This window comes from Osmia bicornis, unplaced genomic scaffold (genome assembly GCF_907164935.1).
Source record: "Osmia bicornis bicornis unplaced genomic scaffold, iOsmBic2.1, whole genome shotgun sequence".
Taxonomy (NCBI): domain Eukaryota; kingdom Metazoa; phylum Arthropoda; class Insecta; order Hymenoptera; family Megachilidae; genus Osmia; species Osmia bicornis.
In genome coordinates, this window is record NW_025791458.1 from 258,159 (window position 1) to 272,553 (window position 14,395).

General features: G+C 35.7%; 1 protein-coding gene across 1 annotated transcript; it reads right to left on the reverse strand.

Annotated features, from left to right (window-relative positions):
* Positions 1 to 11,694: 11,694 nt before the first annotated feature.
* LOC114881103 lies at positions 11,695 to 13,790 on the reverse strand. The gene is made up of 3 exons (XM_046289868.1): positions 12,987 to 13,790; positions 12,795 to 12,886; positions 11,695 to 12,692 (listed from the first exon to the last, which is right to left on the reverse strand). The coding sequence occupies exons 1-3, from the start codon at positions 13,012 to 13,014 to the stop codon at positions 12,330 to 12,332; spliced, it is 483 nt and encodes a 160-aa protein (XP_046145824.1). The 5' UTR covers positions 13,015 to 13,790; the 3' UTR covers positions 11,695 to 12,329.
* Positions 13,791 to 14,395: the final 605 nt, after the last annotated feature.

The window sequence follows — 14,395 nt, forward strand, 5'->3', positions numbered from 1 at the left end:
AGTTTTCATGTATCAAAACTTTAAACGCGTTTTTCTCGAAACATGATTTTTAGAATTGGCGGGAAATGTAACTCAAAAACTATTCAACCGATCTTTCTGAAATTTTTATCACAGCTTCAGAACACTATTACCTTGTCGCTACACCTAATTGTTTGTGTAAAAAGTACTTTTTTATTGCAAAAAATATTGAAAAACTACACAAGAAAACCTCTAAAAAATGAACATTTTATCCAAACGCATGTAAATCTTCCAATTCTCAATTTTTCAATTTGTATTTAGGTTCAATTAGAAACTATGGGTATGAGTAACAAGTTATTTCTGTTTCCAATGTTTCAGAAGGATAGAACGGGCGCTACGCGTCACGCCGATCTCCACCTCCCGCGCGGACCAGTTCGACTATCATATCAATAAGACGGCCATTTTGAAAAATTAAAGATAAAAAAAATATGATTTTCTTCCTTAACACGTTGACTGCCAGACGGATTTTCCATGGTTTGTCCGAGGCGCCAACATTAACTTTTCATTATGCGATGCATATTATGATGAAATATTGTTTCCAGCAAATAATATGAGTTATAAAATCATGTTTGAGGCATTTTTCGTGGTGGGGGTCTCCGGTGACCCCCACGGCGCTGTAGGCAATTATTACGATTATTTTTGTATGTTATATATTGCATTAATTTCTTCAAACCATTATAGTAGCAATGGTATTATTAAAAAATTGATCCGTATCCATATTTACCATAATTACGTACTTTTGTGTTGACCGCGCCGCCGGTCACCGGTGGCCCCCACGGCGCTGTAGCGAAGTCGAGTGCTGGTCACCGGTGACCCCCACGGCAGTCAACGTGTTAATATACATGTATATTAAAACTATTTCTTCCTGTTCAAAAAAATTCCGCAAAACCTTGCAAATTTATGGCTTCCAATTGTATTGCCCCCTTTAAGTAATCAGAATTTCACCATTCTCCTGTACAGATCGTGTGTAGCAGTTTGTAACAAACTCAACATATTTTCGATATTATGTAGAAAACACAACCGATCGAAAAATATTAAAAATCCAGGGTATTTTTAACCGACTTCGAAAAGGAGGAGGTTACTCAATTCGATCAGTATACATATATATATATATTGAACAGCTGTTCTCATGATCGAGCCACTGAACTCCCCTCATTTATTGCACTTAGGTATGAATAATAGGCGAGGTGTTTCCTCGTCGAATGTTCAGAATCGACCCAGTGACCTAGTGGGAATTATTTGCTTTCAGCGTAGCAGGTTAATTTAGAAACGAATGGGTAAGTTTCATTTAAATTGTTTTCAAATTTTTCATCATTAACGTAGCCTCCAATTCAAACGTTTATTAATTATTCCACGTCAAACATTTTTATTCGTTGTTTAGAATCCTTAGAATTTCCTTTTTTACATTATGACAGGCGACAAGAGATTAGATTCTGTATTCATTCGAAACAACGACTAAAAATGTTTTACCAGTTCAGTTTGTTTATTGTGCGATGCCAACGGGGTGCCAAGCCGTTCGTTTGCGACCTACGTTAGGCCCGGTTTTCGTACCCGACACTGCAGTTCCTGGGACTGCGCGCTATACGCGCTCGGATTGGTCGGTGTTTTTTATTATTAACTCGAAAACCAAGCTTGAACCAACATTTTGGTAAAAGGAAAAAGTTGTTTAGAATCACCTTAGCAATCATCCCTCTTCGGCTGTTGAGGTAGTCGCGTGACACCCTGTATATCCTACTAAATATGAAAGGTTTCTTCGCGAACGATACATTCCTTGCAGAGTAACATGAACGAACAGATTTTTAGCTATAACAGTAGTTATTGACAAATTCCATAAATTTTTGCAAGTGGGATCATCGCGGATATACCTCCTACTAAATATGAAAGGTTTCATCGCAATCGGTAGATTCCCTGCAGCATAAACGCCGGAAGATATAAATGAAGTGTTACGTTTTTCGCGATAAAAGCCGTTAGGAATGAAAAAATACAAAAATTTCTTTGCTGGACCAATCGAGAGATATATTCTACAAGATGCAAAATTTTCGATCCGATTGGTCCATCCGTCTCAGAGTAATCGGCGATCGTACGCGAAAATCTTTACGCGAAGTGAGTAAAATTGTTGACAGACCACATTCTACAATTCATAAAATTGTGAACAGATATCGGTACAAAGGAAGAATTAAGAATAAACTTGGACGTGAAAGAAAGAAATTATTATCAGACACCGATAGCAGATTTATTTGCAGATAAATCAAGATAAATCCAGCAATTAATATGAAAAATTTAACGACAGAGGTTTCTAAAAGAATTAAAAAAAATATATCCGTAGAAACAGTTCGAAGAAGTGTTCGTAAAGAAGGGTATCATGGTAGAATTGCTAGAAAGAAGTCTTACGTTTCGAAGACCAATAGAGAAAAACGGTTACAGTTCGCTAATACTTACGTAAATTATGATGAAAATTTTTGGAAAACTATTATTTTTTCTGAGGAAACAAAAATAAATTTATTTGGCCGCGACGGGAGGAAGCAAAATGTATGGAGGAGGCCAAATACAGAACATGACGTTCATAATACATGTCCCACCATAAAACACGGAGGTGGTTCGATGATGTTATGGGGATGCATAGGGGCACAAGGTACCGGAAATATAGAATTTATTTAAAGTACAATGGACAAAATGAAATATTTAAATATTCTCAAAAAAAATTTGAGACTATCGGCACAAAAATTAGAAATTCCGAGGTGTTACTACTTTCAGCAGGATAATGACCCAAAACATTCACCGTTTTTGGTGCAAGAATGGTTATTGTATAACGTACCAAAATTATTAAAACCTCCTCCCCAATCACCGGACCTCAATCCTACTGAGCACGTCTGGGTAGAATTGAAATCGAAATTATCAGATTATACTTTTAAAAATAAAGAATAACTGAAATTGAAGATACGCGAAGAATGCTATGTCGCCTTCCTTTATTGAAAAATTAATAGAATCCATGCCATCGCGGTTAGAAGCTGTTATTCAAGCTAAAGGTTATTCAACAAAATATTAATATTTATTTATTCATTTAATTATACTCTGTAAATATTTGTGTACACTCAATTTTGTGTCATTAAAATAAGCAATATTTCTATATTTTCAGTCCAATATAGGCAAATAGTTAATGTTATTTAAAAACTTTTTTATTAATTATCATCTAAACTATACAAGTAAATAAAATATGGCATTAGTACCCCAAAATATCTACGTTTCCATTCGTTTTCCCCCCAATTTTTACTACCAACGTAAGTGTACACTCAATTTTGTGAGCAACTGTATGCAATGTTTTGATTCGACCTCTCTGGCTATTCGTCTAGTTTTAACATCAATTTTAGCAAGTAATTATAATTGAAACTATATCGTGTTTGGTACTATTTTAATCAGAAAAATTTCACCAATGTGTTAGTAAAAGTTTCAATAAAAAAAAGTCAAAAATAATAAAGTTTTATACTTCAATTAGTATTAATTACACCGATACGTTTCGGCTCTTTCCTTTAATCATCGGACCTCTCTCTTTCAGCCACTGTCTGTCCCTTTCTACGTTCACGCTTGGCTGGTCGTCGCGTGTAACCCGAGATTCGACACCTCGCTTGGATAAATGCAACCACTGGGTCCCAATGTTGGTTGCATTTATCCAGGTTTTACTGTATATGGAAGAAATGGAAGGCAAATAAATGTACAATTTTTCATTTAAAGGGATAGAAGTAAACCTTTATTTACGTAAAACAAGATACCATTCGCGAAAGTTGATAAATATCATACAGAATGAAAAAATTAAGGAATATGTTGCGGTGTCTCAGAAAATGGGACCACAAAAGTATTCGTCCACGAACTATTATGTTAAATAAAATATTTGAATTCGTTTAAACCAAGCGAAAAACAGCATTCTCAGTAGCGATTATATTTTGTCAACTAGCAACAATTCCGCACAGTCCGTCTTCAGTAAGTACGCAATTAATATCCACCATGAATCGCAAAAAATGTGAAACATCTCTATCCGAACGTGAAATTATCGTTAAGTTATTTAAAAAGGGTAAATCCGAGCGCAAAATAGGGACCATAATAGTATTAGATTATGGGGTTTGAATTCAATAATACTCACAATATTTAAATTAAAAATAGACTTTATTGTAAGCATGGAAGGACGTCTTTACTCATGAAAGCTGAACTAAGAAGTGAGGCTTTCTACGAATGCAACGCAGAAAATCCGGCGCCCACTTTAGAAAGAAAAATAACGGCCTGGGTCTGCAACGTGTTTATTACTCAGGCCTATAAGTTTAGATGCGGCCAGAGGCCCATTGACTTTGGTTACAAAGTTAGACCTTTTCCATACAGTGCACCCAGTGTCCCTCAACTCCACAATTCATTTTTGCTTAGATAGATGAGACAAATAATCTAACAAATAGGAAGATCTAGAAGTACAATACAGTATATTCTACAAAAATTTAAAGAAGAAAATATGACTATAAATAAAGCGCGATCAGGCAGACCCAGGAAATTGACTTCCCGTGAAGAGACAAGTATTGTAAGGGCTGTTAAAAAGAATCCGCAAATTTCCGAACCTGAATTGCGGGAAAACGTGCAATCGGCGTCAGGAAAAGTTGTCAGTGTCGATACAGTTCAACGTGTGCTGCATAGAGCAGGTTTTAAGAGTCGAAAGAGTCGGAGAAAACCGTGGATCAATGCAACAAACAGAAGAAAGAAGAGATTGCAATTCGCCAAAAAGTATGTTTCAAAGCCAGAAGAATTTTGGAAACGCGTTATTTTTACAGATGAAACAAAAATTTGTGTTTTTGATGCCCCTCGTAGGAATGTATGGCGAAGACCGAATACTGCATATCAAAAAGAAAACTTGACACCTACAGTCAAGCACGGAGGTGCATCATTAGGGTCGAGACACACTATCGGTCCGGTCTCGGTCCGGTCTCGGTCCGGTAAAATATAGTACAATGTATTTATTATCGCTTCGATATTGCTTCGATCCCAGTCCGGTCCCAAAACCCTTGCGAACAATAGTCACTTGGGCCACTCAACGACCTTCCTTCGGTTCGCTTTACGACCGTTCTCGGTCCGGTAAAATATAATATAATGTATTTCTTATGGGCGTATGCACACTGTCCAGCTCCGGTCCGATCACGCTCCAGTCTCGGCTCGTCTCGATTCCTCACGAAGAATACTTTCTTGGAGCGGGACTGCGCTCCCTCGTTTGAAATGCTTCAGCTTGTACATTTCCACCTTGTCTAGATAGATTGTTTACATGATTTGTTTCTGTTGGGTTTAAACTAAATATATTTATTATATGAAAAGTTATAAAATATATACTCTTACTAGTTAAGATATAATGATTATATAAAAACAAAGAAGTAACGTACTGTCTAGATCCCGATCGTTCTTGCGACAAACACGTATCAGTTTCAATGTATTCGAAATTCTTTTTGCAATTTGTACTGTACTTTCAACTGTTAATGGTGTGGGGATGCATGTCGGCGACTCGAGTTGGAGAGTATCATTTTATAGAGGGTATAATGGGTCAGTGGATGTATTTAAATATTCTAAAGGAACATTTATTGGTAAGTGCCGAAAAATTGGGTATAAGAAATAATTTTATATTTCAACAAGACAATGACCCAAAGCACACCGCTCGCATTGTCCAAGAATGGATTCTCTATAATACCCCACATTACCTTCGAACACCACCCAAGTCGCCGGACATCTACCCCATAGAAAATCTATGGAGCGAAATTAAAAAAAAAATTCAAAAAAGACCACCTAAAAATAAAGCAGAACTAAAGGAGCAATTTAAAGAAGAATAGCAAAGAATATCTGTAAAGAATTTACAGAAAAATTAATAAAATCAATGCCTAGAAGACTTGAGGCTATAATCAGATCTAATGGATATCCTACAAAATATTAAGTTAATAACATTAAACAACTAATTTTAAGTTTAAAATATCTATAGTTTTACAAAATCATCGATGGACGAATGCTTTTGCGGTCCCATTTTCTGACACACCGCAACATATTCCTTAATTTTTTCATTCTGTATGATATTTATCAACTTTCGCGAATGGTATCTTGTTTTACGTAAATAAAGGTTTACTTCTATCCCTTTAAATGAAAAATTGTACATTTATTTGCCTTCCATTTTTTCCATATATGTACATCGAATACGGTACATGGACGAATACTTTTGCGGCTGACAGTATACAGGATTGCCTCGAAATAAGCAAGTGGCTCGGGACCGAACAGTTGCTTATTTCGAAGCAGGTATGCTATTCGGCTTGACTTTGTTCTCGATACGGGACGATAGAGAACGCGAGAAACGAGTGAGAGATCCGAGATAGCGGCAAATCATAAAGTGATCGGCCGAGCAGCGATGTCATTTTTAGAACAAGGATAAAATATAGCATGTCCTCTCATTCTCGTACTATGCGTTTCCGAAGGCATGTAGAATCACATGAACGAAACATGCTCCAATTTACTAATTGCGTGTTACACTCCCTCTTATTTCTTTTGACGATTATTTTAATATTAGTGCACATCTGTGTACGAATGTTATATAATTATTGCTGTTTCAGTTAATAGGTTTTAAATAATGCACAGGACATGTAATGACAAATATTCAAAATGTTCCCTAAATTATTGATATACATAAATGGATAGACGAAAAGATGTTTTATGTCACTCTTGAAGAAATAAAGAAAATTTAAATATGTTGTAAAACTCTTTTTCACTGGCGCATCGACAAGGAGTTTTATATATTTTGTATATTTTGTATATTGTTGTTACTCACAGTTAATACATATCCCACTATGTCAGGATCATCCGGAGCGAGTTGCTTATTTCGAAGCAAATATACCAGACCGAGAAAGCATTAGATATTGTATTCCATCCTTCTTCTACTAACCGATGTCACTGCTCAGTCGAGCCTGACAATTTATTATCCAAAACATCGGCTTCTCGCTTTTAACGGACCTCTCACTCATTTTTCGGATCTCTCACTTTGCGCGCGACTTCAAACAAAGAAGAGGGGATAAAGGTTTGCTTATTTCGAGCCAGAAAACTGTTGCTTATTACGGATCAAGACTGTATTTTCTTTCAGCATAGAATCTGTTATTTTGCTGGATTTTCCCGATTCTCCTGAAAGTGTGTGACTCTGGCAGAACGACACAGCTCGAGGGAGTTCCTGAATGCTGGCGAACGTAGAAAAGGACAAATAGCGAAAGAGGAAGAGATCCGAGAATTAAAGGGTCCCAGAAAAAACATTTGAGTGAGACAATATTAATTCAACAATAACTTTTTTATTTTTCATTTCTGGTAAATGAAACTTTTACCAATGTAATTGTACGGTTCTTCTGATTAAAATAAGACCAAACAACATATAATTTGCATTATTTTCACTTATTTAGATATAAATAAGTAAATAAATAATTATAATTCGAATTATACCATGTTTGATCTTGTTTAAATCGAAAAATCTCACAAATACACTAGTAAAAGTTTAATTGAAAAAAAAATTCAGTCATTCGTCATTACAAAGCAAGGAAGCGAAAATGCAGAATAATTACGCAAAATAAGATAAGTTTTTAACAAGCTTAACAGTTGATACTGTATTATAACAATTATTAAACTATAATTTTATTTGTTTCCTATATTATAGAAAGGTAAAATATTCAGCATCGTGTAAACCTAGACCAGCTACAACAGTTGCCGGAAACCTGACGAAACATGTAGTACAAATTAACTAAAAAATCAAACTGTACTTTTCTGTCTTTCATTTTAATGACTATTCACAGAATAAAATGATAATAGTTGTAACGAATAAAAAATAAGACTAACAAACCGTAAAAGATTGAAATTTCTTTATATCCTTACATTCTCGGTTGAGGTACAGAGTTGAAACTTGGTGTACCATGGTTTTTTGGGATATGCTATCGAATGGATTGCGAAGCAAATTCGGCTCAAGGGCACTTTTGACCATCTTATCCTGCTATACCCTTTACCCCCGACGACGAATTTCAACCAATACAGGAAGTGGAAGTTTCTACACCGAAACCCCCACCACGATTAGGAAGTTATATATTTCTCATCAATACGGAAAAAGATCAATGTTGTTTCGACAACAGCAGTAGAAGCATTTCCTAGTTTCAACAGATTTATTCGATTTTACTAAGTATAACAGAATGAATTCGCGTAAAATGAAAGCTCTTGCGTACATTACTTTGCGTTATGCGTTGGAGAAACCTGAAAGAAATCCACCCCGTTGCGTTGGTGGGTTTCTAACTTTCTTCGACGTAGAGAAAAATATAGTGCATCCGCGTTGTTGTTAGATCTAAAATTTCAAAGTGTCAGTGGCTTATATAAGAATTTCATGTTGGGATGCACCCAACAGATTTTGAATTTCTTTTAAACAGAATTGGACCAGAAATTATGCGGCAGGATACAAATTATAGAAAAGCCATTACGGCGCAAGAACGATTAGCTGTGACGCTCCGGTTTTTGGCAACAGGCGATTCGTTTACAAGTTTACAATACTTGTTTAAAATATCGAAGCAAAGTATTGGCAAAATTGTTCCGGAGGTATGTGAAGCTATTACGAAGGCACTGAAATCGTATATTCAGGTAAGTGAACTATAATTCATTTTTCCGAACAGCACAAACGTGAAAATAGAAAACAAAAGTTGTGTCTTTTTACAGATTCCAAAAACTGGAACGGGATGGCTAAAAATCGCACAGCAATACAATGACACCTGGAATTTCCCCCACTGCATCGGCAGCATTGATAGGAAACATATAACTATTCAATCGCCAAAACACAGCGGAAGTGACTATATTAATTATAAGGGATTTTTTAGTGTTGTCCTTCTGAGTGTTGTAGATGCTACATAATTATAATATTTTATTTGTAGACGTTGGCTGCCAAGGAAGAATTTCAGACGGAGGTGTATTTAATAATTCTTCTCTATATCGGGCCATGGAGGAGAAGAAATAAAATATCCCAGCGGCTATTCGGTTAGAAGAAAGGGAAACACCAATTCCTTTCTTTTTCTTAAGAGTCGAAGCCTTCCCCATTTCTGAACACCTCCTGAAATGTTACTCGGGATATTTTACGAAAGGATCGCAGCAACGTATATTTAATTATCGAGTATGCCGGGCCCGAAGGGTTGTTGAAAACGCCTTCGGCACATTGGCCGCAGTCTTCCGCGTATTAAGGAAACCGATGGTGTTATCGCCGGAAAAAGCTTCTGTTGTTGTTTTAACAACAACAATGTTGCACAATTTTTTATGGCAAAGGCCAGATTCTTCTCGACTTTATACTCCTCCTAGAACGATGGATTACGAAGAGGAAGGCAGTTTGAGAGGAGGTAATTGGAGGGAACAGGGCAACGAAATGGGAACGCTTTTGCCCTTGCGAGGAGTTCCGCGGAGAACAACTTCCGCGTTGTTACAAATAAGAGAGGAACTGGCCCATTATTTTTTGGCGGAAGGAAGGGTACCTTGGCAGGAAGACTGCGCATAGTTTTTATTTAAATATTATAATGTAATGTAACATGATAAATATATAACCCCCTGTTTTTTAGAATAGTAATTCGTAGTGTGTAAATAAATTGTAAATAACAAATTGTTTTACTGCGTTTGTAAATAAAACTTCATAATTTATTGGTTTTCCACCTCCACGAATTATATCGAAAATTCGATTTGGCATACTATCGATGTTTCACTATATTAAAATTTAATTTTCTAACATATTTATGTAATTGTCTTATTTGTATAATTTATTTTCATCACTAAATACAACCTAACAAAAATTAATTGTGTTTACAAAGTATTCCTTTTGTACAAAGAAAAAGAAATGCAATAAACATTTTTACTAACATTTTCTCAATCTATGTTCGTGTTTACTTTTACGCACTGTATATCGGCCATCGAGGTTATTTTGATTTAAATTTTGAAAATAATGTGTTCATATCCTCTGAAGTTTCCCCTTCAGAAGGATGATGAATTGAAAATTGGCGTTACAATAAGCTGGAAAAGTACGCTCCGCTATTATGGTCGGTTGTCTATACCAACAGACCTCGTATACGACTAAATGATCCCATTTCTACCTCGAGAACTATATTAGTAACCAGTCTTGACCAACGACACTTTTTTAATTAACTTACATTTAACCCTGAAGTGATACGGAAGTGAATGGGCAGAAATATCTTTTTCAAATATTACATTTAATTATGTAACTGAAAATGAATACAATAACCATGCTGATTGTCTACAACCTCGCTTTGCAACCCCATCGAAAATTTGTGGAAATATTTATTAACAGTAATAAATGTCAATGTGGCTTTAATAATTTGATCACCTACTGTATGTTTTCATTTACCGTATTGAGTGTAAATAAAGTGTTAGGTCACAGAGAGAGGGAAGAGAAAGGAATGAATGCTATTTAATATTATACAGGGTGGCCCACATAACTCTTAACAGCTCAATATCTTGAAAACTATGACATCGATTTTAAAGTTCTTGGTTTTAAATTGCATGGATCTGAAGGGCCTTTCTAACTACATAAACATGAAGTGGCCCCCCTTTCTTCTTTAATGGGGGGCGGGGGTACTTTTATAATTTTAAATGGAACCCCTTATAAAACGTTACATATTTAGATTCTACAGGATAAAACAAGTAAATTTTGTCTGAAACATTTTTTTGTCAGATATTTCTATTGAGGATCTTTAATTGTCAAATAAAAGACCTCAATCGATTTCCAGAGGAAAGATTATTTATTTATAATATAAAATACAGGAAAAACGGAAACTCTAATTTGGTAATGGTTACTGCTTAAAAGCGACTTTTCGACTGACTGCTCGGCAAGAAACACCTTTTTATATGTATGCGACGTTGCTGAAAACGGTCAGCTGACCCCCAATTTTATGACCCGACCTGAACCTGTGTAGAGCTCGAGAATATCGGAAGTGAGGAAGGAAAATTCAAAATAAAAACCAATCTCAATAATTTCCTTGATGAGATTATAACAGTTTGAAATTTCGACTTGTAGGTACTTACTTGAAGCGCTCGGAAATAGCGTTATTGAATTGTGTCCGTGAAATTAGAACCTCATTTTCAAAAAACAAAACTTTTATCAACAGTTCTATTTGCACCCGCAATAGTTCTATAGTTCCTGATAGGTTTCAGAAATAGTTCCGGCGAAATACCAGAAGAAATAGCATTTTGAAAATATGAGGTGCCAACTTCGCGTGGCACCGCATCATGCGAAAAATGTTATTTAAATCATCGTACTGACGATGAGAACGTTTTCATGGATAACTAAATCAAACTCAAGAATTGTACCTACAAGGAAGTACCTACAAGTCGAAACTTCATACTGTTATAATCTCATCTTGGAAATATCTGACAAAAAATGTTTGAGACAAAATTTACTTGTTTTTTTCCTGTAGAATCTAAATATGTAACGTTTTATAGGGGGTTCCATTTAAAATTATAAAGGTACCCCCGCCCCCCATTAAAGAAGAAGGGTGGGCCACATCATGTTTATGTAGTTAGAAAGGCCCTTCAGATCCATGCAATTTGAGACGAAGAACTTTAAAATCGATGTCACAGTTTTCGAGATATTGAGCTGTTAAGGGGGGCGTTTCATTTTTTCGGTGGAAAAAAACGAGTTTTTTGGGAATTTTTTTCAGCAAAACTTCGCAGTATTTTAATTTCATCTTTGGTGCATCTATTGACAATATATTTCTGTACTTAAAAATATTTTTATTATTAAAAATATTGCATTGTGTTCCTTGTAAACTTGGATGCCGCAAAATCCAATGGTATTTTGTTCTGTATACATGTAGTTATCGTTTGAACTATAAGTAAGAAAAAATAATTGTTTTTGAGAAAATGGCAGCTTGTCAAACTTGGATGATCGATTTTACTCTTAAAATTGGTAACTGTTCTTGCGATAAAAAGAAATATATACAACGTATCACTTTTTCCCTAGTTCAGACGATAAAGGGATGTTTTCTGAACATACAGTTAAAATTGCAAGTCAATCGATTGAATAGTTTTTTAGAAATCATGACCGCCGGTTGTAAAAAACCTGTTTCGAGAAAAACGCGTTTAAAGTTGCTGCGCGCCAAGTCGGTTTACGGTCTATAACTTTCACAATTTAATTAGTTTTGAATTGAAAGTTTGTAGAGATATTCACAAGACCTCAAACTACAAGATTACGTGAAAAAATGAAACGTCCCCCTTAAGAGTTATGTGGGCCACCCTGTATATATTTTTTATATATTATCTATATATGTAGGTTCAATTTCTACAAATAATTGCATTATCCGTGCTTCAATATGGACCCTTTCATAATTGTTCAGCTTTTTTAGTTTCGCTGCAACAAAATTTGCAAAATGTTGGGATTCGTCAGATGGTGGATCAGACGCAGTTTCCAGAATCTCAAATGCCCTCTCCAAACGATCCTCTTTCTCGGTATGCCGCTTTTTCGCGGCAACCGTTCGTGTTGAGCGCAATGGGGTGCTCGTACTGGGGCCAGGTTCTCCCTCAAGCATCTCTGAATTTTGTCCCATGTATGATTGCTCTACCACCTCACCTTCTACCGCCTCTGGACTTACAATTTGTACTTGATCTTCCATCTGAAAACAAGTATTGTTTCTAATTTGTTGCTAATAAAGTATGCTTAGTATGCTTTTATGAATTGTAGAAAAAATAAAAAAAATAGTTGAAGGTTTGCGTACCGTACTTAATGTCCTCCTAGATTTATTTTTATCCCATAGGAATTGCATACTTTCGAATGCAAACCATTGGCTTTTATATACTTCTTGTGTTCCTACAAACAAAATAACGATAGAAAGTTAAATTGAGCCGCACTGTTTTCTGATATGTATTTCTAACTTTCAATTCATGAATGTATGATAAAAAGTACTTACCCTTTCCGGTGCCAACACTTCTTTTCATTTTCAACTTTTCCCTCCTCAAACCTGCTCGGAGGTATTCTATTTTTTTTTTTTTTTACATACTGCTTTTGGTTTATTTATTTCTGCGCTTAATTCCTCCCACGCATCTTCTTTTTTTAATTTATTAAAATAATCGCAGTTTTTGGGGTCCCACAACATACTCTTGGATCGATATACTTCAATCAAGGTGAGAATTTCTGCCTTACTAAAATCCATGGTGACTGCAGTCTGAACGACAACTAATCTTGTTCCGTATTGATGAGAAATATATAACTTCCTAATCGTGGTGGGGGTTTCGGTGTAGAAACTTTCACTTCCTGTATTGGTTGAAATTCGTCGTCGGGGGTAAATTTGTAATTTTTCTGATTGGTTGCGTTTTGCAAACGCGAAGGTACCTCCTAGCCCGCGTGGAGGTACCGAACTTGCATGGTACACAGGTAGTACCAGTCCGATGAAAGCAACAAGGGTAATAAACGATAACCTCTTCGAGTAATAAACGGATTAAGTAAAGTCGAAACCCTGGCATAATAACATATTTTTTCCATATTTTATGTTCCTAAGTTATAAACCGATTCCTAAAATTCCTCCTTTAACTTTCAAATGTAATAAAAATCATTTCCAATTTTCCAAACAGCAGGGGTTCCATTGTGCGGCACGGCTTTTGTCTTGCGTAGCAAGAGAATCACGCTGTAGAAAATACTATTATAAATAAGAATTGTCCAAACCATATCGTATTTGGTATCATTTTAATCAGAAAAACGTCACAAATATCTTGGTAACATTTTTATAAGAAAAAAATGAAAAATAACAAACTTGAGTCGTTGCATTAGTATTATCTCACTGATATATCCGATTCCAGATCATATTATCTCGTGCCTCAAGTGTCATGTTTACACTTGACATAGCATTTCGGGCCTTCGCCTGGGTACATATGTTGTTTTTACGTTTCAAGTGGTCTCCGAACCTATCCTTTGAGCAGCAAAAAACCGACAATTTTTGGATCGGCCCGTTCCTTCACCTACGTATCACAGCTCAATAGAACTTTCAATAATGACACAGGTGATTATTAACATTGCTGTTTTATGTACAGCGTATCACCGAAGATAATTGATCTGTTTCAATATATTTAGACGATAAAATTTGTCTAAATTAAATTAGATTAAGTTCATAAATAATTTCATCGATTTTGAAATGAATCCAATAATACTGCAATATTTCAAATAAATTGAAACCCAAGTGACGGCACGAAACGCTATGTCAAGTGCAAACGCATGAACCTTTCCTTCGATGGAACAGCAAAGAATCGACAAATTTTTCGGATGGGTCCGTTGCCTCCGTTCCTTTGAACGGCACGCAGCAAAACGAAACTCCTCGCCTGTAGT

Bases quoted from the DNA above. Each gene is read 5' to 3' on its own strand.
- LOC114881103 (XM_046289868.1), bottom strand. From the start codon at position 13,014: ATGAAAAGAAGTGTTGGCACCGGAAAGG. The intron at 12,887-12,986 runs GTAAGTACTTTT...TTTTGTTTGTAG, and splicing joins AAGTGTTGGCACCGGAAAGG to GAACACAAGAAGTATATAAA. The intron at 12,693-12,794 runs GTACGCAAACCT...ACTTGTTTTCAG, and splicing joins CTAGGAGGACATTAAGTACG to ATGGAAGATCAAGTACAAAT.